A 24,577-nucleotide genomic window follows, 5' to 3' on the forward strand; every position below is an offset into this window, starting at 1 on the left:
GTTCTTCTTTGTCGAAATGAACTTATAATTTTTTAGTCTTTCCTTTTTTGGGGATAAAATATCAATCGAAACTGAAGTATGTTTGATTGAGAGAGAGAAAGTGAGTTTGATTGAGAGAGAAGCATTGAATTTCGGGTGGGGGACAATGGGTCCTAGAGAGAGAGTTTTGATAAAGAGGGAAATGTGAAGAAAATGCCTCAAATTATAAAAGATGTGTACAATAATTCAAGCAGATACCGCATAATAAATTTCATTTTCCTTCAAAATTTAAGTAGTCTCCAGACAAAAACCAAAAAGAACTAAAAAAAAGAAGTAAGGTTTCTCAGAGCATGAAGGATCCAATGATTTCCTAGAACATTAAGGTTTATATGTGACAATGCGTATGTTAAAAACGATCAGAACTATACAAGGTATCCAAAGGCCATCTGCCACTAAGGCACACGACAACAATTTCAAATGACAAAGAACATTCTCTATAGTACCATGCTTGGATAGACGACCATCACATGCAAAGAGCAGATTCTGAATGTTTGGTTCCCTCTCCACATTGGATACATATTTCCATAACAAGAACATTGAGGAGCATATAGGTTTCTTTATCATAATAGAGAATGATATAGTTAAGTCATGTTGAAGTAGACTGTGTAAATAGCTCATTTCTTGCAAAACAAAGTTTTAATCATAAATGTGACTTGTTATAAAAACTATCATTTCAACATGGCATAGAAAACATCTTCACATGCTGAAGGATGTACAAAACCAGAACAACAAAATAAATGGAAGACCAAACCACATATGCATGCAATCAATAAATAAAGAAGTCGCGTAGAAACAGAGTTATGATTTAAAACACACCAAATGAACAATATCCAATGAATGGTCATAGCAATATGTCAAACATATGAACAGAGCAGCACCCAGACAATGAAAAACATTGCTCAAAACCTTGTTCATCAGAAATATGCAGCATCTTCAACTGAAACAGACCAGCAAATAATTACAGAAGTTTAGGAATGCTGCACCAGTTTAGGTTCAATACAGACATTATTTCTACACCAGTTTTCTTATGCCTCAATCAATTGCTCTGAGACTTTCTCAAACCCTAGCTCATGTGCAATATTGTGTCTCCCATCATTGCCAACCAATATCCAAAGAAGAAGAATGTGAATACCAAATATATAAGGAATGTTGATACAATAAAGAAGAGCAGCTCGCATACACCATAAGAGCTATTAAAATAAAAAAAAAAGCTAAAATAGCCTTTATAGGGTGTGGTTTGTATAGAGCCTAGGCTCTGAACAATCAAATTAGAGCCTACCTTCAAATAGTGTCGAAAAATGTGGTTTCAATACTAGAAATCTTTTTGATAGCCTTAAAATATGTTTTTAGCTTTATTTATAAAGTTTAAAGCTTCAAAAATAGTGTAGATCGAGAGATCAATGAAAACTTGAAAATCTTTAAACTTTACGGTCCAAAAATGCGCTACAAAATACAGTATTTCTAAAATTTGAAATCCATTTTTATCTCATGTCCGTGCATCTTGATGTCGAGATGATCAATTTGAGGATATTTAGGCATCAAAACAACCTCTTCTAGTGAAATTTTTTCGGTAGGCTCGAATTTGATTGTTTAGAGCCTCGGCTCTATATAAACTTTTCGCTTGTTTAGATACACAGTTGCACATTTCTGGCTTCAAAACGGTGAACCAACACTACACTACTCTTTAACGACTTTACAGGGGATAAATGAACAACAAACATGATAAACTTCACTTTATCTCAAAAAGGGTGTAATGAGATTTGTTCCGGTCCCAAAAGAAAATCTTCATATTTATAAGATTAAGAGAATATCCAAAATGAGTTCGAGAGACACAAAGTCACATACCATTATTCATAATTTTGCGGAGAAGCAATTAAAGAACATGATATTCAACAATCCACAGTAATTCATTTTACAACTTGAGTCCTTAAATTCCACAATTTCACATATAAGAGAATACCCGCAACAAAATTTCAACAAATTTGGAGAGAAACAATCAAGAAACAGGATAAAGCTCCACAACCACTCAGCTCACAAACAAAGTCAAATATTTCAATTGTTAATTTCTCAAACCATCAAAAGAATAAGTGAATGAACATGCTAAACAGCCCAAAAATCCATCAGTCCGAAAACTTGCCAAAAGCAAACAATAAGATCCCAATTTCATGAGTGCAAGCACCAAGAGAAGCTTGCTTAGGAGTGGCAAATGTACAAGGAGACAGAGAAACCTCTTATGTTGAAAGGCATAGCTTGAAGTAGAAATCCATCTTATGCGAAAGGAAGCCTGTATTTATTGGAGAAATAAGGGGCTGTTGCTCCAGAGGAGTAGACGCAATCCTCCATGAGGACCTAGGTTTGAGAGAGAGAGAAACCTCCTGCAGGAAGTGAAGCAGGATAAGGAGCAAGGCAACATCACTGTCTCCATTGCCCACCACCCTCGCTGCCCTCCTGGAGGACGAGGTGGGGGGGCGGCATGAGGAGAATACGGCTTGAGGAATAAGGTCGAGGTTCCTATTCCTATTTCAAGTTCCATCGTATTACTTCTGCTTAAGCGCAACCCCCACAACAACAACAGCTTCATATTACTAACTGTATAAAGTTTCGTGCATCAAACATAAGCCTTTTTTCTCCCCCTAACTTCACTTGTTGTTATCAAACATAAGCCTTTTTTCTCCCCCTAACTTAACTTCTTTTGTTATCATCAACCATGCTCTTAAATAAGTCTTTTTCGCATTTTGGCTGTTTCGTAAACAGATTCTATATCATTTTTTACCTAAAAACAATAAAAAAGTAGTCATTAGGACACTTTATCCAAGCACGAGATTCACCCACAAAGACTTAAAAAGGAGAATTATATATGAGCATTTTTTTTCTACATCATTCAAAAGAATAATATTTTTGACATTTTGTATACGACCAACTCCATTTACCAAGTAAACAATTAAAAAAAATCACCATAAATCAAATCAAATGAATAAATATGTGCAAGGTGGTCTCCTTCAAAGGAGAAAAATATTTCTCCCAGAAAGTCCCACTATTTCTGCATTTCATATGCAAATATGGACGGTGGAGATTAACTACAGTAAGGGCCACACATCCATCAGGTACTAGTAGAATAATCCCAACCCTGAACCACTTGAATTTGAAAGAGGCAGATGAGGGACCCAAAATTCAAAGCTTTATCATCATCGCATCATCAGCTTAAACTCATCGAAGCTGAGCACCCCATCACCGTTGATATCGTAGTGTTGAATCATGGTCGTGCATTCCTCGATCGAGCGGTGCTCTCCGAGCTTACTCAGCATCCTCTTCAAGCTCTTGGGTGTTATGATTCCCAACCCCTCCATCTCATACATGACAAAAGCCTCTCTTAAACCTCTTCCTTTATCTTCCTCTTTCTCAGTATCAATTAATCTAAAAAAATCACCAAAATCCAATAAGCCATCACCATCTGAATCTGTCCCGGTAACCAATTCTTTCAACTGAAAATCTGAGAAATTTTCTCCCATTTTTTGGAGACAATGGCCAAGCTCTTGAGGTGAGATCTTTCCGTCTCCATCCGTGTCGAAGTATCGGAAAACCGCTTCATATCCATCAAATTTCCTCCTTTCGACCCTTATGGAAATCTGGCTGTTTTCGGGCAGGGCGACTGCATTTCCTGGCAAAGGGACAGTGTTCCCTGGTGAGGCAGGGCAGGGTTCAGGCGAGTTTCTGCCGGAGTCCAGGGAGCTGGGTCGGAGTTTCCGGTAGAGTTTGGTGAGGGGAGAACTGGAATTTTGTGGGGATTTCGGGGGGCTATTGGGAGGGGAGAATCTGGTGGTTTTGGTGGAATTCACCCTCTGAATCATTGCTTTCTAGGGTTTTTATTTTTTTGAGAAGAGAGAGTAAATATAAAAGTTGGGTTTTTTGGTTTGGTTGATTGATGGATAAGGTTCTGGTGTCTGGTTTTTGTGTGAATAATTAGGGGAGAGAGAGGGTGTTTTGGTTACGGAAGTTTTTGGTGAAGAAAGAAGTTTGATAATAAATATTTCTGCGGTGGCTTTTGAATATGTAACGATTCAGAATTCCAGAGGAGAGCTTTGCTTATAACGGAGAAGGAGCAGAAAGAGTGGTGATTCTAGAAAGAACAAGGGAATTCTAGAAAGAGAAAGAGAACTGTAAGTCTCAATTTGAGTGCAGATAGCTGGGGAACCGAGCAAGAAATTTAGAGCGAAAAGTACAAAAAAATAGACTAAGTGGTTCTCAAGAATCAAGAAATAGTGAAATACAGTGGAAAAGAGTACTGCTTATTGGAATATAGAGAGAGAGAGAGAGAGCAATAAAGAGGAACTAGAAATCTGGATAGAGAGCAATGACGAGGAAAAAACCCGATTGCGAAATCGAGAGAGAAAGAGACAGTAAATTAGAAGTCTAGATAGAGAAAGCAACGAAGAGGAACAAGAACCTAATTACCAATCTAGAGAGAAAGCGAGCTGTAGAGTTCAAGAATGAAAAGAAAACGAAACTAAACAAGAGAGAAAGAAGCTCCAAATTCAACTGAATCTGGTTTCAATTCTCCTACCTTCCTAAATTCTGAGTAAGCAAAGATAAGAAGCTCTACTTCGGTCAGCTCTGTTTCAACCTCTGCAATTTATACCGAATCAAACGCACAAATCCCCCTGAAAATCAAGAGAGAGAGAGAGAGAGAAAGGAAAGACCCAAAACCCAAACTTTACTGAATTTTTCAGGAAATTTCATAAGAAGGATTGACGAAACTGGTTTCTGCGTAAAACCCTAAAGCTTTGCACGGTTGAAGTTCAGAGCTCCTATTTATACCTTTTTATTGCTTCCTTTTGTGACTCCACGAATGTGCATAGAGACATTTGAATGCTAATTTTGGCGGCCTACGCGAGGACTGGTTTCTTTTTTGCGCGTATCGTATTAGAAGTTGCAGGGAAGTTTGCAGGATTTGAGAGAGAGAGAGAGAGAGAGAGAGATATTTCTAGAGAGAGAAGGAAGCTTCCAAGCAGCCGTTTTTAGTCGGCTTTCATGAGAATGCCCAGACCTTTCTCCAAAAGGCATTAATGCCCTAATTTAGATGGTCTTTATGTTGGAGCCATTGGGTTCTAATTTTAAACCATCAAAATAAGAAACCCCTAAACAATTTCTAACGGCGAAAATGAACAGTATTTTTGTTTATAGATTTTTCGCCTATAGTACTTTCATTACTGCCGATTTTTCGCATTAAACTGCAACATGTTTATTATGTCTATTACTACTGTAAAAATACTATTCACTTTTGCCAATAAACGTTGGAAAGTGTTTTTCATCAAATAATATGCACTTTTAAATCTTGCTAAAAGATACAGCGCTTACCTAACAAACCCTTACTATGGCTTAGAAATATATTTTCATAACTTATTATAAAATTTAAAGTTTAAAAAGTAGTATAGATTAAGTACATCTATGAAGATAGGGAAAATATACGAAGAGACCATTTATTTTTGGTACAAGGTGATCACAATTAATATTTGACCATTTGGATGTGAAATTGGGTGGCTGCATTTATTCCATTGACTAAGCTCAAAGTTCAAAAGAAATTTTCTTCGACTTTACGACATACCGAAGCTATCAAATTTCACATCGGATGGTTGTAAGCAATTGTAACGTTCCTGTAAAAAAAAGTAAATAGTCTTACCGTATACAATCCCAAAAAGTTTTCATAAGGATTAAAAATTGAGTTTTAAGAGTCCTATAGAATTTTGTAAACATTGTCCTTCTCTTTTCACAGAGGCAAGTTAGGCATTTAGGTGAACAAAATTTGGCAGCTATGGTATATAACTCAGGAGACGTTCTTCTTGGTGAGCAACCGAACAACAAAAAAATTGGGTTCTTATCAGCTGGGAAAAGAAAATGGGCCCTAGGATTCCACAAATTTACGCGATTAATTTTAAAGGAAATTCATAGAAGCCTTCAAAATTTAGGTATGGGGACTGACTGACAGGAAAATTGCTTCATTTGTGCAGGCAGAGAACCACAAAATTTTCCAACAGGTCATTTATTGGGCAATAGGTCATTTCTTATCTAAGTTCTTAAAGCATGTGAAAAATTTTCCAACACGTCATTTCTTATCTAAGTTCTTAAAGCAATGTGAAAAATCGACTTTTATATGTTGGACTCCTAGTTGGGTGATTAGAATTAGGGTTGGCAATAGGTTGGTCGGCCCCGCCTGAAAAAACCCGGGTTTGGGCCCCAAAAGCATGCCATACCCAATCTCTTGGTTTATTAATTATTATTTTTATGTTAAATCCAATGACGCGGGGCCCAACCCACACAGGTTCAATGTCGGTTGAGCCACATAGTTAAGGACCTAGACAGAGATGGGCCAAAGGGGGGCCTCTAGAGACCCAAGGCCAAGGTCTTGGCCCATGCGCGGCGCATTGTCAGCCCTACTTAGAATAGATATAACACTATAATTTCATGTTTTTCAATCTCGAAATGATCCTCACTAATTTCATCCATAAAGAGGGATGTCTATATATTCATCGGAAATGTATTTTGCGAATTGGTTTGCTATGGTTGGGTCAAATCGACTAGGTTAGGGCCAGGTTGGATCTAGGCATGATCCAAAATTCAAATCAGTTCGGTCAAGGTTTGTTAGACCGGATTAGGTCCATGCCTCACCTAGACTCAAGCCAAACCTGGATCAGCCCAACCTAACTTGTTTTGCAGCCCTACTTGAATGTGAAATCAGGGAGCTGGTGATGTACCACTCCCGCGCTCAAAGGAAGAAAATTATCTTCAAACTTTATATAGAGAAATGAGTATTGTCGTCTTTTAATTTCACATATCATAGTTTAGAATGTTTAAAATAATATTTCACTTTAAAATGGAAAAATAAATAAAAATATTTGGTAGAAGTAAGGAAGACAATCAAATCCTATTTGATGGGTATCCATGTCATTTCAAAAAAACTTGAGGTTGAGTACCTCATTGGTCAGAAAGGGAATAAAATATAGAAAACCTGACGGCGTTCAACGGCGTGTGGTGCGATATGCTTTAGAAATCCAGGTCAGCCAACGCGCTTTAACGTCGCTTCGATTTTTTTGCCGTTTAACCGACGGAGGAGACCTTTGTAGTTCTCAAAAAGAGAGATTAAATAAGGACCCAGTTTCTATACCGTCAAATCCGCATATGTAAAAATGCGGATCTATTAATAAAAGTATTTTTTAGGTGTATTTTAAATTTTAATTTTTAAAAGCATGTATTCTCTAATATGAAAATCATGAATATGAAAACTAAATAAATTTTAAAAATTAAAAATAATAATTTTAATAAAAAAACATTTAAACCCTTAATTTTCATTATTGCTTGATGGAACGTCTGCTTGCATCTATCTTTAAAATAGATGCTTTTCACTTTATTGTTTTTTTACAATTGAAAAGCACCCATTTTTAAGATGGATGCTTTCATTAAAATAAAACTACTTCTGCAGCCAATTTCTCTCTATATATCTTAGTTGAATAACCCATTTCTCTCTCTATCTCAGTTTAATTATCTTTCGACTTATTTGACCTTTGGCTTTAGTTGCTTCTTGCACAGACTCTTAGGCTATTTAAAATTTGAAACGGGGCCTCACTCTCTCTATGACAAAGAAATTCATTAGAGTGTTTCTTTTGGTAGGGTTTGCCGTGGTGGAAGAACCGGATCGAAAAAAAATGGATTCTAGTTGTAAGATATCTACTGAAACAGTTGTTGAAATTGAGATCTTATTCAAAGAAAAAGATATCAAATATGTAGTTGGAATTGAAATCTCATTCAAAAAGAAAGATATCAAATATCTGGAGTATCTTTTTGTATCCTATACGGATACTGATGATCCGATACACAAAGACCATGATTTGGAATTGTTTGATTGTCTTTCTCCATGGAAGAAACAAAATATAATCAACTTGAATTTGAAACCTGCACAATAAATGATGCACAATAAATGAGAAGGATCTTTTGGATCTAAAATTTTTAAACTTATTTCACATCATTCATAGTCATGTAATCCCCGTAAATAAATAAATAAAAAATAATAATAATAATATTTATTATTATTGAATGAGAAATCTGGTCCATTCAAATAAAAAGTGCATTTATTTTACTTAGACCTTACTTTCTACGCAATGCCGTCGTCACTTTTTAAAACACATTACTAAACCCAACTGAGTTTATTCCAATGTTGTCATATTCACTTTATAGAGTGTTTTGGTCTAAAACATAAAGCAATTGGGTATTTCGGTTGACTAGGAGGACGATGGACGATTTTGATTTTTCATATATATTTTAAAATAAATAAAAATATTTTTAAAATATTATACAAAAGGTTAGAAATTAAAAATTAATAATATATAAATGTATTACTATATTGAATAATAAATAAAATAGTTGAAATATTGCTTTAATATTATCAATTTTAAATTTTAATTTTTAATGCCGTTAAGATTTAGTAACTTGGTAATAGAAAATATTTGAATAGTTATTTTAAATTTAAAAAATCTCAATATTCTTTTTAAAATTTTGAGTTTCAGCCGAATCAAAGTAAGTCAGACGTCTTGCACGTCCCTGTCTACGGGGCAAGCTATTTCTTTTTTGTACTCTTTTGTACATGTGGCATTCATTTCTTTCGTTGGAAAAAGTATGTATATAATGTTATAAGTTTATAACCATGTAGAACTAAGGTCCATCTAAAAAAGGCTATCATAAAAGATTGTTTTGATGTTAAAAAACTTTCCGATTGATCATCTAAATATCTAGATGTTTGAAAATGAAAGGAAAAAAAGATGTTGAATAATGAAAATATGTATTTTACAACATATTATTAAGATCTTTCATTTTCAAGTATTTGTAGATCTACTTGATTTGAACTATTTTTAAAACTTAAAATTTTATAATGAGAAATAAAAATAAATTCTCGAGCCACTCTTAAAAAAATTTTACACAAAAATTATACCCATCATTTGTTTACTTATGGAGACTTTTTATTTTTGAACAACGTTGCGTACTTTTTTATAAAGACTTTTAAAAGTAAGAAACAACAAACCAAAAATATGCTTCTTTCTTTTGTTCGGTTCCCCCCTGGTGAGGGAAAACCCAAAGACTTTGGGTGTTTCGAGTGAGCTTAACTGGTTTATTTTTCAAATAAAAGAAATTAATTTTTTAAAATGAAAATGTCCTCACTTCTCAACCGTTTTTCTCCCCTCGCATCACACTCCCCACTTATGCCAGTCAATAAAAAATATGCCAGACCAACTTTAGGGCCCCAAAGCATGCCAGTCTAACTTTAGGGGCCCATACTGTATCAGTTGGGCACCAAATGTATTACATCGGCCTAGAGAGAGAAAGTGCGACCTGGTATTGGGTAGAAAAGAGGGGCCAAAATGGTCTTTTAGAGGGTTGAGTGTAAGAATAAACAAATAAGATTGTATACAATGAGAGCATTTATCTTTGGTACAGGGAAGTTACAATTACTTACAACCATCCAATGTGAAATCTGATAGCTTAGGTGTGTCATAAAGTTCGAAAAAATTTCTTTTGAAGTTTGAATTTGGTCAATAAAATAAATGCTACCACCCAATTTCACATCCAATAGTCAAGATTAATTATGGCCACCTTGTACTAAGGATAAATAATCTCATTATATACTTTGCCTAAACAATATTTGCCTATTAGAGTTAATAATGTGGCATAAAAAGTGTTTTTGAGAGGCATGCCTAGAAAATTGCGTCACGGGGAAACAAATTTTATAAGGTTGCAACCTTAAAATGGTGCAAAAAGGCACGCATCAAAAACTTCATAAAAAAGGTTGCTTTGACGGTTAAAAACACTTTAATTGATCATCTTGACCTCGAGATATACATATGCGAGGAAAAAAAAAAAGATTTCAAGTACTAAAAATGATACATATTGTAATATATTATCTAGACCATCTAGTTTCAAAATTTTCATTGTATTTGTATATCTCCTCGATTTATACCATTTTTTTAGTTTAAATTTTATAATTTGTGTGAAGTAGTTTTTTCATATCGTATTTAAAATTTTCAACACAAAAATTATACCTTTCGATTAGCTTTGGAGGTTCGCCTTAATTAGATGTTTAAGGTCTTATACAAACAACCCACACACTTATCATCAATATTCATTTAAGAGCTATCTTTTTAATTATTTCTTTTGATTTAAATTAAAAAATCTCATCAAATATTTGCGTGACAAGTTGAAACCGTTGAGATTTGAGAATGAATAAAATGTAAAGTAGTTGATAAACTAGGTGGATTAATCTTTTTGAAGTTGATCACACTATACGGAGGAAAATACCACCACCGTTATCAAAAACCAAAATTGACCACCTAGTTCAACTGGTTGGGTTGCCTATTAGAAACTTGGTCAGCCAAGTCCGAGGCAAAAATGTGTCAACTAATTTTGACAAACTCAACTAGTTAATTAAAGTTAAGAAATTTTTTTAATATATTTTATATTGTAAAATTATTATTTTTATATAAATTTTTTATATAATCCCACCAATTCAAACAATAATTTAACCAGTTTAATTAGACCATACCCCACATTTATCATTAACATTATTTTACCATAAATTTAGATGTCCAAGGCATTTCTCGCTTATTGACTACTTTACTATCGGGGAGACTCGAGACTTGTTTGCAAAAGCTTCTTTTTAAAAGCCTAAGTTGTCAAAAGTCTTCGTTTAAAGTAAGTAGCCTCTCACTTTTCTCTACTTTCTCCGAAAGTATTGGGGGAGAAAAGGGATTCCTAGGTACGCCAACGACCACGTGCGTGTCCGTATATCGTCACTCTTAACACGTCATAACGTTTTTTTTTGTTATTATTATTATTTTTTAATTTCGTCACGCCGTTGTCATGCTTTCCCTTCCTCACTCTAAAGTATTGGGGAGAAAAGGGCATCTTAGGTACGCCAACGTCCACGTGCGTGTCCGTATATCGTCACTCTTAACACGTCATAACGTTTTTTTTTTGTTATTATTATTATTTTTTAATTTCGTCACGGCGTTTGTCATGCTTTCCCTTCCTCACTCTCTGCGACATTTTTCATGGGTTTTGTGTTTTCTACAATGAAGTCCTTATCTCTTTGAAAAATCGAAGCGGATTCTGAAACTGGTGGCTCCGAGTAACCGATAAACCCGCCAGTTTGACAGGATTGGTTTTGAGTAATTTAAAAACTATTAACAAATAAAAAAATATATATATTTTTTAAAATATGTGAAAAATATAGTTAAAACATGATTAAACAAAGTACATCCAAATGAAATTGAAAGGCAGTAGAAAAAAATAGATTTTAGAAAATCGATTTGTGCTCAAGGATATTTTTAAATTTTTTAAAAGAAGTAAAACATAAAAATAAGTATCCATAATCAATACACTTTCTAATCTTTGTCAAAATGATAATAAACATTTAAAAAGACATTACAAACAAATCTCTTATTTTTTGAGATTATATATATATATATATATATATATATATAGGAAAAGGTTTCTGTGAGCCATTGGACTCACAAGAAAAAATGAGCTCAATGGTCCAGATTGAATCTGGACCGATCTAACGATCACAGATGCCTAACAATTTGAATTTTAATTTTTTTTCTACAAACCCAAATCACTTGAAATTTTAGACATGTGTTGATAAAAAATAGATGAATATTTTAAAAATATTAAAAAAAATATTTTACATGAAAAAAAGATCAAAATGCCCTCCATAATTTTTGGGGGGATTTTGGTTATTTTTAATTTTACGTATAATTAATTTTTTTTTTATTAGGTGCGGCTTGATGAGAATAATATTCTCCTAAAATTTTAAGTGATTTTGATTTGTATAAAAAAAAAAAAACAAAAAATTCAAACACTCTCGACAGTCAGATCGGCCCAGATTCAATCTGAACCCTTGGACTTATACTATTCTGTGAGCTAGTGGACTCACCTTAACATCTTCCATATATATATACCCAACCAAACCACCAAAACTAGATCAGCCAGTGCCTAGTTCCGGTTTGCCATCCAATTTCGAGTTGGACCTGCCGAGTTTGCGACCATTGATTTTTTAATTCAAGAGGCTCTCTCTCTCTAAGTTCGAACTAAATCTAAATGTCTCTCAGCTCACTCTTCACTTGCAGTTCAGCTAGTGTCTATCTAGAAAAGTTTTCAGTTGTTTTTCGATCATATCCATCTTCCCTTAACTTTTTTGGACCCTTGGATCTTTTTTTTCTATCATTTTTCAGACCCTTTTCCCTTTCATTCCTTACGTGCTTTTCGCTACAATAAATATGGTCCTTCTCTACTTTTTGCTACAGATCCTTATGTTTTTTTTTTTTTTGGGTATGTATGAATATTTTCTATGCGAGTACACACTGAAGTTTCTCCAAAAAATCAAAAAAAAAAAAGGTACAAATATGGAAGTCGGTCGCTATTTTCGTTTGTGAATGTAATCACATTAGCAACAAATTCAATAAATCTTATTTTTTTTTGTCTGCTCTTTTATTTTCGTTTTGTTTACTTTTATATGGTTGTTGTTCAATGCTATTTTAGCTTAATTTTCCACATCGTCAAGACCCACTCTGCTAAAGTCTTTTGCACAAGTTTCACCTACCTATAACAACTTAGCAGATGTTCTCTATTGACTTTTGAGAAACATTTTTTTTGTTTTTGATTTCTCAGAAACTCTAAAGATTTTGGAGCTTGAAGTTGTTAGCCTCTCAGTTTCACCTGCAACTTCCTTTTGCGTGATAACAAATAGGGATGATTAAAAAAAAAAAAAAAACCAAAATGAGGCTTTCTAGATAACTTACCTCAACAAAGTTTTTTTTTAGCAATTTTTACCTCAAATTGAACTTTTCTAGTAAATACCCCCAAGTCAAAAAAGTTATATTTTTTGACGAAAATGCCCATAATGCCAAACCGCACCCATTTTGTGTCGGACCGCATGCTCAAAGTGCCGGACCGCCCCTATTTTGTGTCAAACCGTATGTTTTTCAAAAACCCAAAGTGTCAGACCGCCGCCATTTTGTGCCGAACCGCATACCCGAAGTGCCGAACCACCCCTATTCTGTGGCAGACTGCATGCTTTTACATAAGCAAAATGCCAATCTGCCCCTATTTTGTGTCGGACCGCATGCTTTCTAGAAGCAAAGTGTTGGAGCGCTCCCTTTTTGTGCTGAACCGCATGCTTTTCATATGTCATTTTGATCTTCATTTTACCCTTTTTTATGACTTGAGGGTATTTATTAGGAAAGTCAATGTGGGATAAAAAGTGAGAAAATGTTTAGTTGGGGGTAAGTTGCATAGGAAGTCAAATTTTAAGAGTTGTTTGTAATTTTCCCTACCAAATAAACGACCATTTTTCATGGACTCCTCAAAGACCTTTGGTCCTATTAATTTCTCTATAACAATCAACATGTTAGGGGTGTTTCTCTTCTTAAATTCATCGGTGTGGATTTTTTCCAAATTTAGGCAGTTCTTAATAAGAATACGGTTAATACCCATCAGTTTCATTAGGAGGGCTATGACACCTTGAGAAGCATTTTGAGTATCTTCTTTTCCACAAAAGGGCAAACTTTGGGTGGATCATAGAGACGAGCCTTCTTTTCATTAAGCAATTAGGAAATGCCGTGTACTCTTGCGAGAGCAAACTGTATAGTTACTCCCACGGACTAATGACCTACTAAGGAGTTTTTTTAATTTAAAAATGTGGAATCCATTTTTGGATTAAGTATTTTCTCAAAAGAGGATTTTGAGTTTATAAAGAGTTAGATGTGGCTGTCCAAATATTGGGAGATCTCTGTTCAATATTAAGATATTACTATTTCTAATCATATATAAAGAGTGTATGAGTTTCTTTCCTTTTTCATTTCCTTTTATGATGAAACTAGGTTAAAGAGATTATGCCTTCAAAAATTTAAGGTCCTAAAAATACTCCTGGATGGGGTTTCATCAAGGGAGTAGATATAGAATATACTTCGGAAGAGCATATATTCTTTTGGCTTATAAATTAGAGAAGTTAATCAAAATGCCTTAATTTAACATTTTAACTGTGTCTAACGATTTAATATTGAAGTATCTACAAAAAGTACATGGTCTCGAGTCGGAAGAGTAACAAAATGGATAAAATATTTAATAATACATATCTCATAGGTATTGAATCATTTTCCTGAAAAACTAAAAGTAGCCATGTTTTTCTGTTTTATAAAAAAAAGTAGCTAAAGTTAAAAAATAAAAATAAATATTAATAATCTAACGTTAAAAATAGAATAATATAAATAAATAAAACGTTAAAAAAAAATAATGATAATAAATGTTGTCATAACGCCCAGAACTTTCCAAATTAAAGTTTGCCCGCTCCCGTTTTGCAAAAACCGGGTGTGACGTGGCAAATGTTTTATCCAAATCGCTGACATTAGCATAAAGATATAGGGCCCACACAAGGGCGGTGTTCCACGTCAGCAGGTATATGGATAGGGTTGGGTGTCCACGCAATCAGTGCATTATCCATAAATATCCATTCACAACATGCACATGTTTTGAAATACAAGGGCCCGCAAATTTAAGAGGGCAGTTTCTCTCTCTCTCTAAACCATGATCTCTCTCTCTCTCTCTATTCGTACACAAATACAGAAATAGGCCCCAAAACTCTAGGGGTGGCAACAAGATGGGCTTGGGCCGGGCTGGAATAGGGCCGAAGAGACCCTAGCCTAATCCTGGCCCTAACCCCATCAAAGTCACTCTGGGCCAATTACAAAAAGTGAAGACAACGAAAAAATATGGAAGGACAAGGGCCCTGGCAGGGTCAGGGCAGGCAAAACCGGGCCAGCCCCGTCTCTCCAATTGCTTTCTGATCGGTACTTCCTCTTTCTTAATCGCTTCCATACCCTTATTTCTCCCTCTCGGTTTGAATAGCGTCCTGGATCACAGTTCTCTCTCTCTCTCTCTCTCTCTGCCTCTTTCCCATAGAAATGGGGCCAGTGCAGCATCAGTGGGGTGATGCATGACACATAAAACTTGCTGGGAAATTCCAAGAATGAAAAAGAATGGAAAAAGCAAACAAGAAAAGTAATCATACACGTCCAAAAGAAGAGTAAGCATATGTCAGAAAAATCTATTAAGAAGATAGCCCAAACATTTCAGAAAGGGTTGGCCAAGGGATTACTTTTCTCCTTAAATAGAAATGACCCAAGATTATTTCTTTTGTGAATAACAAAAATGGAGTTTATTTGAATTTAATAATCAATGTATCAAAGAACATCACAGCTGAAACAGCTTCTGGTGCAACGTTTAAACTTCGCCCAGTCATATGTTCCTTCAAAGAAATATCAGGCTAGAGAGAGAGCGAGAGAGAGACTGAAAGTTCATTATCATCTCCCCATATTGGTAAGGGCCGCACCCATTACAAGGAATTTCTCCATGACACTTCGTATTCTATCAGAAATATTTGCATAGAGCCATCTCTGGGCTGCCTCATCCAAACCATTAAATTGGGAAAGAGTGGGCCAATTACCTCGGGGTTGCAATGAGGGATCAGTTCTTGAGGACTTTGCCCTTTGGGTCAACTCTGTGAGGTCAAACTCTATCGGTTCCCCAACAATAATATTGATGTCTTTGTTGCAAAGTGGAATCAAAGGCCTTCTCCCAAAGAAATATTTCTCTGGCATTACCTGAATATGTCAAAGAAGACGAAATAGAGGATAACACTGGGAAAGTCATATATAATATATCATACGAAACCATCAATTCGAATCAGACTGTTACTTGTCAAGAAAAATCAAAAAAGAAAGTGGTTAATCATCAATTTGGAAAAAAAAAGGGGAATGGGATCCTTGTTATCAATAAATCTAAGGAAATGGAAATATTGAAGAGTAACAATGTTGTTCTTCAATAATCTATAGGAAAAAAAAAAAAAGGCCGTAAATTATCGGTAACAAAAAGTCTACTAGAAAGATAAAACCATCTACTATTCATTCAAGAGGATAACAAAAAGATTGACTTTCCACCAAGTGGCACTATCAATGTTTTTTATATTTTATGCCAAATCCATCAATAAAGAATCATAACATAAATGCAAGTGTAAACAATAGGTAAGATATATTACCTTTTCAAAACCACAATGTACAATTGGAAGAACTATTGGTGTTACAGGTGCACGAACAATGAGACTGGCAGCACCCCATTTTAACCGCCGAATTGGCCCATAATCTTGGCACACTTTCCCTTCTGGAAAGGTATGCAACTGCTTGTTAAAAGATACCAGAAAGCTTTACAATTTAGTCAAGCCAAGTATAAATGAGCCCATCATTTTTAGACAGAAGAAGTCATATTAAGAATCCAAATTCAAATAAGTATAAGATAGAGAATATACCCACTCTCCTTCAATCAAACGATCCAGAGCTTCATTCATATGTTCCTGATATATTCCACCACCCCTAGTGATGGGAATACATTTACCTGAGAGAAAATTCTTATTAGACACAGTATGTTAATATGATGAAATGTACAGAAATCTCAGACTACAATGCAAAACAGAGCGTGGCATACTGGCCAATTACAAGGAATTAGTTCTCACAAAACTAATGCAACAGTCTTATCGTGCAGAAATTATCACACTCCTAGCGCAGCATTGTATGTTCACATTTGGAAATATCAAAAAGGAGAAAGGAAGATGGGGTATCATACATGAAAAGATAAAACCAAAATTGAGGGCAAAAAAAAAGCTACTATGGAATTAGGAATGTGATTACCGAGTCGAAAGAAGTATGACATTAAAGTGCTCTTAAAGCAAATGTCCTCTGCTGCAAGCACCCAACGCCCTATGTTTGCATCCATGGATGGGAAACCCTTAAAACCCCACATGAAGGGGTCATCCAACCTGCCATATGTAATACACTAGGCAATTACAAACTGAATATGTTATGCAAAGTAAATGGAGAAAACATTACCAAATTACTGCATACCAGAAGATGCTTCTTATTTCAGAAGAGAAAGCAAAAATCTTCACAGATATTTTTCACTTACGAAATACTCTAGTGTATTTCCACCTAGAAAAAAATGATCTTTGAATGAAGAAAAACAAAGGACTAGGGCGCAGAGAAAATGAGCAAATTTATTCAATACACATGCTAAAAGAAGATACATGAATATCAGATATTAAACAAAATTAAAGGAGCAGACATAATGTCTTGGTCACTCAGTCAGAGAAACATAGATAAACAAATGCAGTCAGCAGTCGTCCAGGCATTTCTTGCACAATGTTGTCAATGGAATTATATTTGCTTTCAACAAATATCTGTCCCCCAAAGTTACATAAGTTCAGAAATTGTCTTAACAACATAAGAATTAGTTGAATGACGTAATGCTGTGTAGGCAAATGATCCCACAAACCTTGGATGGCTTGCATGTATCCAATGATCCTCATGTCACACCACAAAGGAACTCTGTAATAATCAGTCTAAACCCCGGTTTCCTTTGGATATCTACTAAAACTAAGCTTATGAGCACTTGATTGTGGATGGGATTAATCAACCAGTCAGATTACCTTCAAACAAAAGACTTTTACCCACTCCAAAGCCGATCTACACCTAGTAGAGTGCATCACTTTCGAGTTTTGACAAACTTTAAATTAATCTGCTTGTTAGGGCTGCCTACATGCGAAACCAGGCCTAGCCCAAGCTGGTGTAAGAAAATTGAAAGAACAGCAAAAGCAACAAGATACTCCAGCCAAACACTGGTAAAATTTGGAGAGACCCTAAGGTTTCTCCTTGCCCAACCTAGGGCTCAAGCCTTAAGCTTTTCCTGCTCTCAATAGATATCTGAAAAAAGAATCACGTGATGGCCTCTAGTAGGCCTGGAAATGGGCCGGGCCGGGCCAGACCTAATAAACCTTTACAAAATTTTGAAAAATAAAAATAAAGGAGGGAAGTTAGGAGTGGCTCCAACGGGCAATAAGATGGGGATAAGTAGACTTGGCGATCTGGCTATGTGCAACGTCAACCTAGAACAAGGGCAAGGAGGGGGGATTTGGTCCAAGTGGAGGATCTAAAAAGGCAAGGAGAAGGCCCAAAATAACATGTTTGAAATTAGCGAGAAGAAATATGGTGATCTATGGTCTGATTGAGGGTATGGTCCTGGATAGAGTAGAATGGCGAAACAGGAGTTGTGTAGCCAAACCGAAATTGTTGGGATAAAGCTTAGATGATGATAGAGCCTAGCCAAGCCGGACTTGTTATGGCCATGGCCCAGGTCCAGGTCGGCCGGACCCTCAGGACATAGTGGCTAGGCCTTGGCCCTGCCCTAGGGCCACATTTTGTGGCCCAGACCCTACTTTTTCAGGGGCCGTGCCCGGACACCCGGCCTGTTGCCACCCCTAGCCTCTAACACATTCACGCCCCACTTTTATATTAAATATCTAATGTTCTTAGCACAATAGTTGTTCACACAAAAGATTAGTGAAACTAAAAACATGAATGAATATAAAAAAAAGGCATCTTAGTATATTATCCAATAAAAAAAAATATCTGGAATTAGGAACTCCAGACCGGGAAGAGAATAAATGGTGAGATTAAGAAAATCTTTGACCAGATACTAAATACCAAGAAGATTATGGATCATATGTAAAAAACCAAAAAGATGTTGAATTAGATGTTAAGGACAAAGAAGGAAAGAGTAGGAAACAAGAGGATTCCACTGACATTAAGAAACGTAGGAAAAAGAAGCAACCCAAGAGCAACAAGGAAGCATAACTAGATTTTCTAAACAAGCATTTGACCAAAAGGCTCTAACTTATGCATAAGAGTCTAAAGTACCCTTGAGCTAACTCGAAATGACTAAACAATCCTAAATTAAGTGTAATTTAAAAAGAAACACCCTATCTTTAAATAAACTGTGTTGAAAGTGTCCCTACCTGGTCTAGCACTAAAAGAAATGAAAAAAAATAAAATTGAAATAACCCTAAAGCAACAAAAAAAAAACTATCCTAAGGATTGCTTGCTCTTCTTGTTCTTATTAGAAGCCCTCCTAGGGTTTACATCCTCCAAATATGCGCGAGAGTAGGAGGAATCTGATGCTCCCAAAGAAGATACCCGTCATTTGCTTCGTTGATGCACTTTGTGCAGCATCACAAGCCCAACCTGCAGGCCTACAAAGAAGGCCCACTCAGGTCTAGATGCAAAGCCCACGGTCCAGTCTGACCCTATTATGTAGAGATGCCAACAAGCAATGTTTGCGCCAGGCCAAGATGGTCCCCGCTTGGCCCAAACTTCTACTACCAGGTCCAGGCCTGCCCACAATCCATGGACCTTCCTGAGTTGCCAAATCTGGTCTGAAACTAGGTCTCCCAAAGGCCGATGGCCCACCAACATGGTTGGAAGCCTTATTGCTTCTCCATGGTGGCGTTCACAAATATGAAATTGCTTCTTAACACCCACATCCCATCAAAATAGCAAATCCCTTTAGTTACACCACAAAGCCAATCCTAGGCCAACACAAGAAGCAAACGAGGCAGTCACCTAAGATGGACCTAACCAAGAAGAGGCCCACAATAAATTCCCTAAAATAGCAATTTCTTCTTATTTTTGGCGTGAAAATCAAACAATAGGAAACTAGGCTTGTATGCTGATGGGAATCTAAAGCGAATATATTATCTTTATATGCTAATAAAAAGAAGCTCTTTAAGACAAACTTACAGCCCTTAATGTTTTCCCATCCAGTGTTCAAAAAAGCGGACCGCCCAGCGCTGAAGCGGTCCAGAAGACCTGGGCGCATCACCCAAGCCTAGGCAGCCAAACTAGGCGACAATCCTTGGGCGGCCGCCTATGCGGTATGGAACCCGCCTAAGCAGGCGCCCAGGGCCTACGCCCCGCCTAGGGGCCGAAATTTATTTATTTATTCGTTGTATTAATTTTTAAAAAACTATAAAAGGTTTGAAGGATGGGTTTTAGGTTCTTTTCAAACCAAAACCCACAAGAACCCATCTTAGAGAGAAAGAAACCTCAAGAAAACTAAATTTTGTGACTTTCATTGAATCGAAGTGTTTCTCAAAATTAGAGAAAACGGATCCAAACATCACCCGGATAGATTTGATTTAGTTTTGGAGTTTTATTATCCTATTAGAGGGTGTTTTTTATTATTTTAGCACCAGAAAATATCTCAAAGGTGGGAGTTTGAAGTTCGAACAATCAAAGTGCAAAAATTTATTTTTTAGATTGCTTGTTTTATTTTGAGATGTCTTCTTCAAGATCTAGTCGAAGTGAAGATCCAGGTTGGAACTATGGATATAATCGGAATCCAAATGACAAAAACTGCATTAGATGCAATTTTTGTGAAAAAGATACGAAAGGGGGCATAAACCGGTTTAAGAAACATCTTGCTGGTGTTGAGGGGGATATTGCCCATTGTAAAAATGTTCCTGAAGCTATCAGAGAGGAGATTAAGCAATATATGAGTTTGGTAAAACAAAAACAGGAACAAAATCCTTGTCATTTGAATAGATCTATTTCTGCTACTTCTAGAAGAAGTGATCAGGGTTGGAAGTATGGTTATTACTCAAAGCCAAATGATAAAAATTGTATAAGGTATAATTTTTGTGAAAAAGATACCAATGGGGGTATTAACCGATTCAAGAAGCACCTTGCTGGTATTAAAGAGAATGTTGCTTCTTGTAAAAAAGCTCCTGAAGCTATTCGGGATGAGATTAGACAACCTTCGAATTTAAAAGAACCAAAAAAATATGAAAATGAGCCTTGTTCTACAGAAATATCTTCTCTAGGTTCATCTAGAATTGGTGATCTGGGTTGGAAGTATGGTTATAACCTGAATCTGAATGACAAAAATCATATTAAATGTAATTATTGTGGAAATGATACTAATGGGGGCATTTACCGGTTTACAAAACACCTTGTCGGTATTAAAGGGGATGTTGTCCCTTGTAGAAATGTTCCTGAGGCTATCAGGGAGGAAATTATACAATATTTGAGTTCAGGGAAGCACAAAAAAATAGAAAAGGGTAGAGCAACCAAGACTCTTAGGGCCTCATCTGCACATATTAGCAAGAGGGAGATAGAAGAAGAGGAGGAAGAGGTAGATTCAGAAGAAACAGAGGAGGATGAGCGTTATATTGAAGAGGGAGATAACTCTTATGATAATGGCCTCGATTCAGTTGCATATGATAAAACTTATCCTATTCCTTCTGATGATGATGATGATTACTGAAGACAATTGGTGTTGAGTGTTGACTGTTGTGTTGAGTGATGACTATTGTGTCCTAGATTGTATATTTTCTTAATTTCTGTATATTTTCTTTTTCTTACTGTTAGTTTCCACTTTCTACTTTCTAGTTCTACTATCTAACTTTTATGTGTACAGTCTACAGTGTATCCGACTATCAGTGTATGCTTGTATAGTTTTACTGTTTTAGCATTGTATGAAAATATGGATTATGGTCTTATAGATTATCAAAATTTTCTTCTCGACTTCTGTCTTTTTTTTTTTAACTGGGATTATGGTCTTATGGATTATCAAAATTCTTATGGATTAATCATTATCAGTCATCACTCATCAGTTTTTTTTTTTTTCAACTGGGCAGCCCAGGTTCTGGGCGCCCCCACCTAAGCGCTGGGCAGCCTGCACCCCCATGGCCGCTTGGGTGCCGCCTAGCGCCTGGACCTCATGGCCACCTGGATGCCGCCTAGCGCTTTGTGAAACTAATACTTTTTCCTTTTTTATTGTTATCATAAGTATTGCTCCTTTGTTGCTATCAAAGGAAGTATGCATTGATCTATGTAATTATTTTTCTTGAATGTTTATGCTCTAAATCCACCATAATATCCCAACCACGCCCTTTCTCATAAAGATAACTTGAGCAATCCAACAATCTCCATCAATTCCATTGGATCGTCATCAAGACTGTCCAAACTAAGGTCGCTTCCTTTTGATTAACCCTTCTTCCAGAAATTATCCTCAAATGCAGGAAAATCATTCTCCAAGACAGAACTGGTGCACTGTTATCCAAAGAAGAGCTACATCCAGCCACATCCCTGTAATGTACTTTAGCGACCCTTAAAAGTAGCTGCGTGAACCTCAACAACATTTCAAGCCCCAAACATCCATCTAGATTAATCCTAGATTCATTGATCAGTGGTTACAATGCATTTATACCCAAATTTCAGATGTCACTTGATGAATAGCTTTCAATACAACACAACAGAAACATAAAATTGCCAAAGAAGGTGATAACATTCACTATGATTAAACGAAGCAACAAAAAACATACTTTTCTGAGTATAACCTAACTTATATTTCACAAACTTCATAACTCAAAACATAATTCACAATACCTGTTAATCAACAAATAACTCAAAACACAGAGCCTAAGTCACAAAGAGTAGACGATCTTACTACTGTATATCCCATAATATTCATCTAAATGCATCCATATGGTAGCTGATCCCTGGACCCATTTCCAAGAAATCCACTCCCATAAAAAAAATGCAATTTTTATGGAACCCATTTCTAAAAAACCGACTCCCATATAAAAATGGCAATTTCTATATAACCATTTTTTCATATCCAATACCCATTATAAATGAATTAAAACAGCTAATAAACAACGTTGAAGAAGATTAGGGCTTACGTCGACATGTGATTGGTGACTGTAATAAGAGGCTTCCCAATAGGTCTGTGCTTCACAAGTTGAATTAGGGTTTCTGGGTTGTGGATATGAGTAGAGTTAAGAAATGATGTGAAGAGCTTGGCAAACGCGCCCACAGTTCCAAATAAAAGGCGACGAGGCAACCCACCAAGATGGTTTGCCCTAGCCGCCCACTCCATTTTCCTCACCATTTTCTCTCTCATCCATCAAAACAGGGCATCAAAAAGAGGGGTATATATAGGAGAGATCCGCAATGACGAATAATGGCTTCACCATTTTTGTGGTAGCTTCCATTTCCTATAAGTTGCAAAGTAGAGAGGGAGAGAGAGATGATAGCTTTCATCTCGTATCAGTTACAGAGAGAGATCATTGCTTATCAGGCTACTGATACGGACGCTTTGCCTGCTCCAGGGTCTCAACACCGGAAGTTCTGCCCTATTGCAGGATTGAACCTTGTAAGATAAAATTACTCAAATGCCCTCTTAAACTTTTGACGAGGATCTCTATTACGTGCGATCGCGGTAATATGGACGCCGACACGAGTGTTAGGTTCATACCAATGGTTTAAAAAACGGATCGGTGACCCGGATGGGGTTCCCAAAAAATTTATCCGGATCGGCGAATCGATGATCCGGATCGAGAATCGAGTGAATCGGTCAGAATAAAGTTTCAAAGAAATCCGAAAAAATTATTAAAATTTATTATAAATATTTTTTTTTAAGAATTCAATAAGAAATGAGGGTACTCCATTAAGAATTTTCATGTTTTTGAATGAATATGCGAATATTGATATGTTCTTTCCCTGCATGAACCGCCATTCAGCATTTAATTTACATCACACAAAAGGATAAACATAGAATTATCATGGAATAAGTATATCAATATACATGGACTACAATAAATCATAAAATTAGTAACATACGATCTAAAAATAAAATGATAGACGACGTTGTTGTTCTTCTTGGTCACGCTGGTGCCATTGATTGAATTCGTTTGACAATTCATTGATTCGATCTAAAAACGAATCATCGATATTAGCGGGCGTCTGACTATTCCCAAATCCCTGAGTGTTAGTGTTTTGTTGTGTTCTCAATCCAAAATCCCTGAAGCTTGTCCATCCTTCATGCTCACCTGCACTGTCGTGCTCATCCCTACACTGTTGCTGTTGGGACTCGATATGTGAATAATATGGTTGGGATAGGGTGGCCTCAGAATCATCATCTCTCTCATTTTCTCTTAGACCCCCTTCCCACTCTCCCTCATTAGGTGCAATATCACCGACATATTGTGGATACATTGGCTGGCTGCTTCCTCTTTCATGCTGCTCATCACTTTCTTCAATATCTTCATCACCGATAGCCTCAAGGAACGCTCTCTTGTGCAACACTGGCTCCTCCTCTTCTACTACCCATTGGTCTGCTGTGTCTGTGACAAGTATTGTGTCTAAGTCTATCGGCCCATAGTCTTCAAGCTTCCTTCTTATTTGTCGCTCTCTGAGGTTTAAATTATAATGAACGTAGACTAGTTTATGAAGCTTCTCAGAAGCGAGTCGATTCCTCCTAGTAGTGTGCAACCATTGGAACGTACTCCAGTTGCGCTCACAGCCAGTAGCAGAACATGTCTGGGAGAGCACCTTGATTGCTATCCTCTTTAGGTGAGGTGCATCAGTATCATATATCTCCCACCATTCAGCTGGATTAAAATGTAACAATTCATAAGATTAAATATATGAATAAACAAAATATTAGCGAGGGGATAACCTGGATCCTTCATAGTTCGAGAATTTTTGGCAAGTCTAGTTCCGAAGGATCCTATAGCATCCCTATACATAGCAAGCTATATTACGTTTTAGTGCAT

General features: G+C 36.2%; 2 protein-coding genes and 1 long non-coding RNA gene across 3 annotated transcripts; all 3 read right to left on the reverse strand.

Annotated features, from left to right (window-relative positions):
- Nucleotides 1-1,860: 1,860 nt before the first annotated feature.
- LOC148782664 (uncharacterized) lies at nt 1,861-5,073 on the reverse strand. The gene is made up of 2 exons (XR_016052666.1): nt 4,855-5,073; nt 1,861-2,812 (listed from the first exon to the last, which is right to left on the reverse strand). It is a non-coding gene; the product is annotated as an uncharacterized LOC148782664 (long non-coding RNA).
- LOC18439644 (putative calcium-binding protein CML19) lies at nt 2,875-4,822 on the reverse strand. Its single transcript, XM_006849804.4, has one exon. It carries the CDS (start codon nt 3,885-3,887, stop codon nt 3,225-3,227), a length of 663 nt encoding a protein of 220 aa, XP_006849867.1. The 5' UTR covers nt 3,888-4,822; the 3' UTR covers nt 2,875-3,224.
- Nucleotides 5,074-15,264: 10,191 nt separating the features above from the next.
- Nucleotides 15,265-23,224, reverse strand: LOC18439645 (Phospholipid/glycerol acyltransferase family protein). Its single transcript, XM_006849805.4, has 5 exons — nt 22,703-23,224; nt 16,818-16,945; nt 16,439-16,524; nt 16,172-16,309; nt 15,265-15,737 (listed from the first exon to the last, which is right to left on the reverse strand). Exons 1-5 carry the CDS (start codon nt 22,921-22,923, stop codon nt 15,438-15,440), a joined length of 873 nt encoding a protein of 290 aa, XP_006849868.2. The 5' UTR covers nt 22,924-23,224; the 3' UTR covers nt 15,265-15,437.
- Between the last annotated feature and the right edge of the window lie 1,353 nt (nt 23,225-24,577).

The sequence above is a fragment of the Amborella trichopoda genome, chromosome 3 (assembly GCF_054954075.1).
Source record: "Amborella trichopoda isolate Santa Cruz 75 chromosome 3, AtrichopodaSantaCruz75HAP2 v2.0, whole genome shotgun sequence".
Taxonomy (NCBI): domain Eukaryota; kingdom Viridiplantae; phylum Streptophyta; class Magnoliopsida; order Amborellales; family Amborellaceae; genus Amborella; species Amborella trichopoda.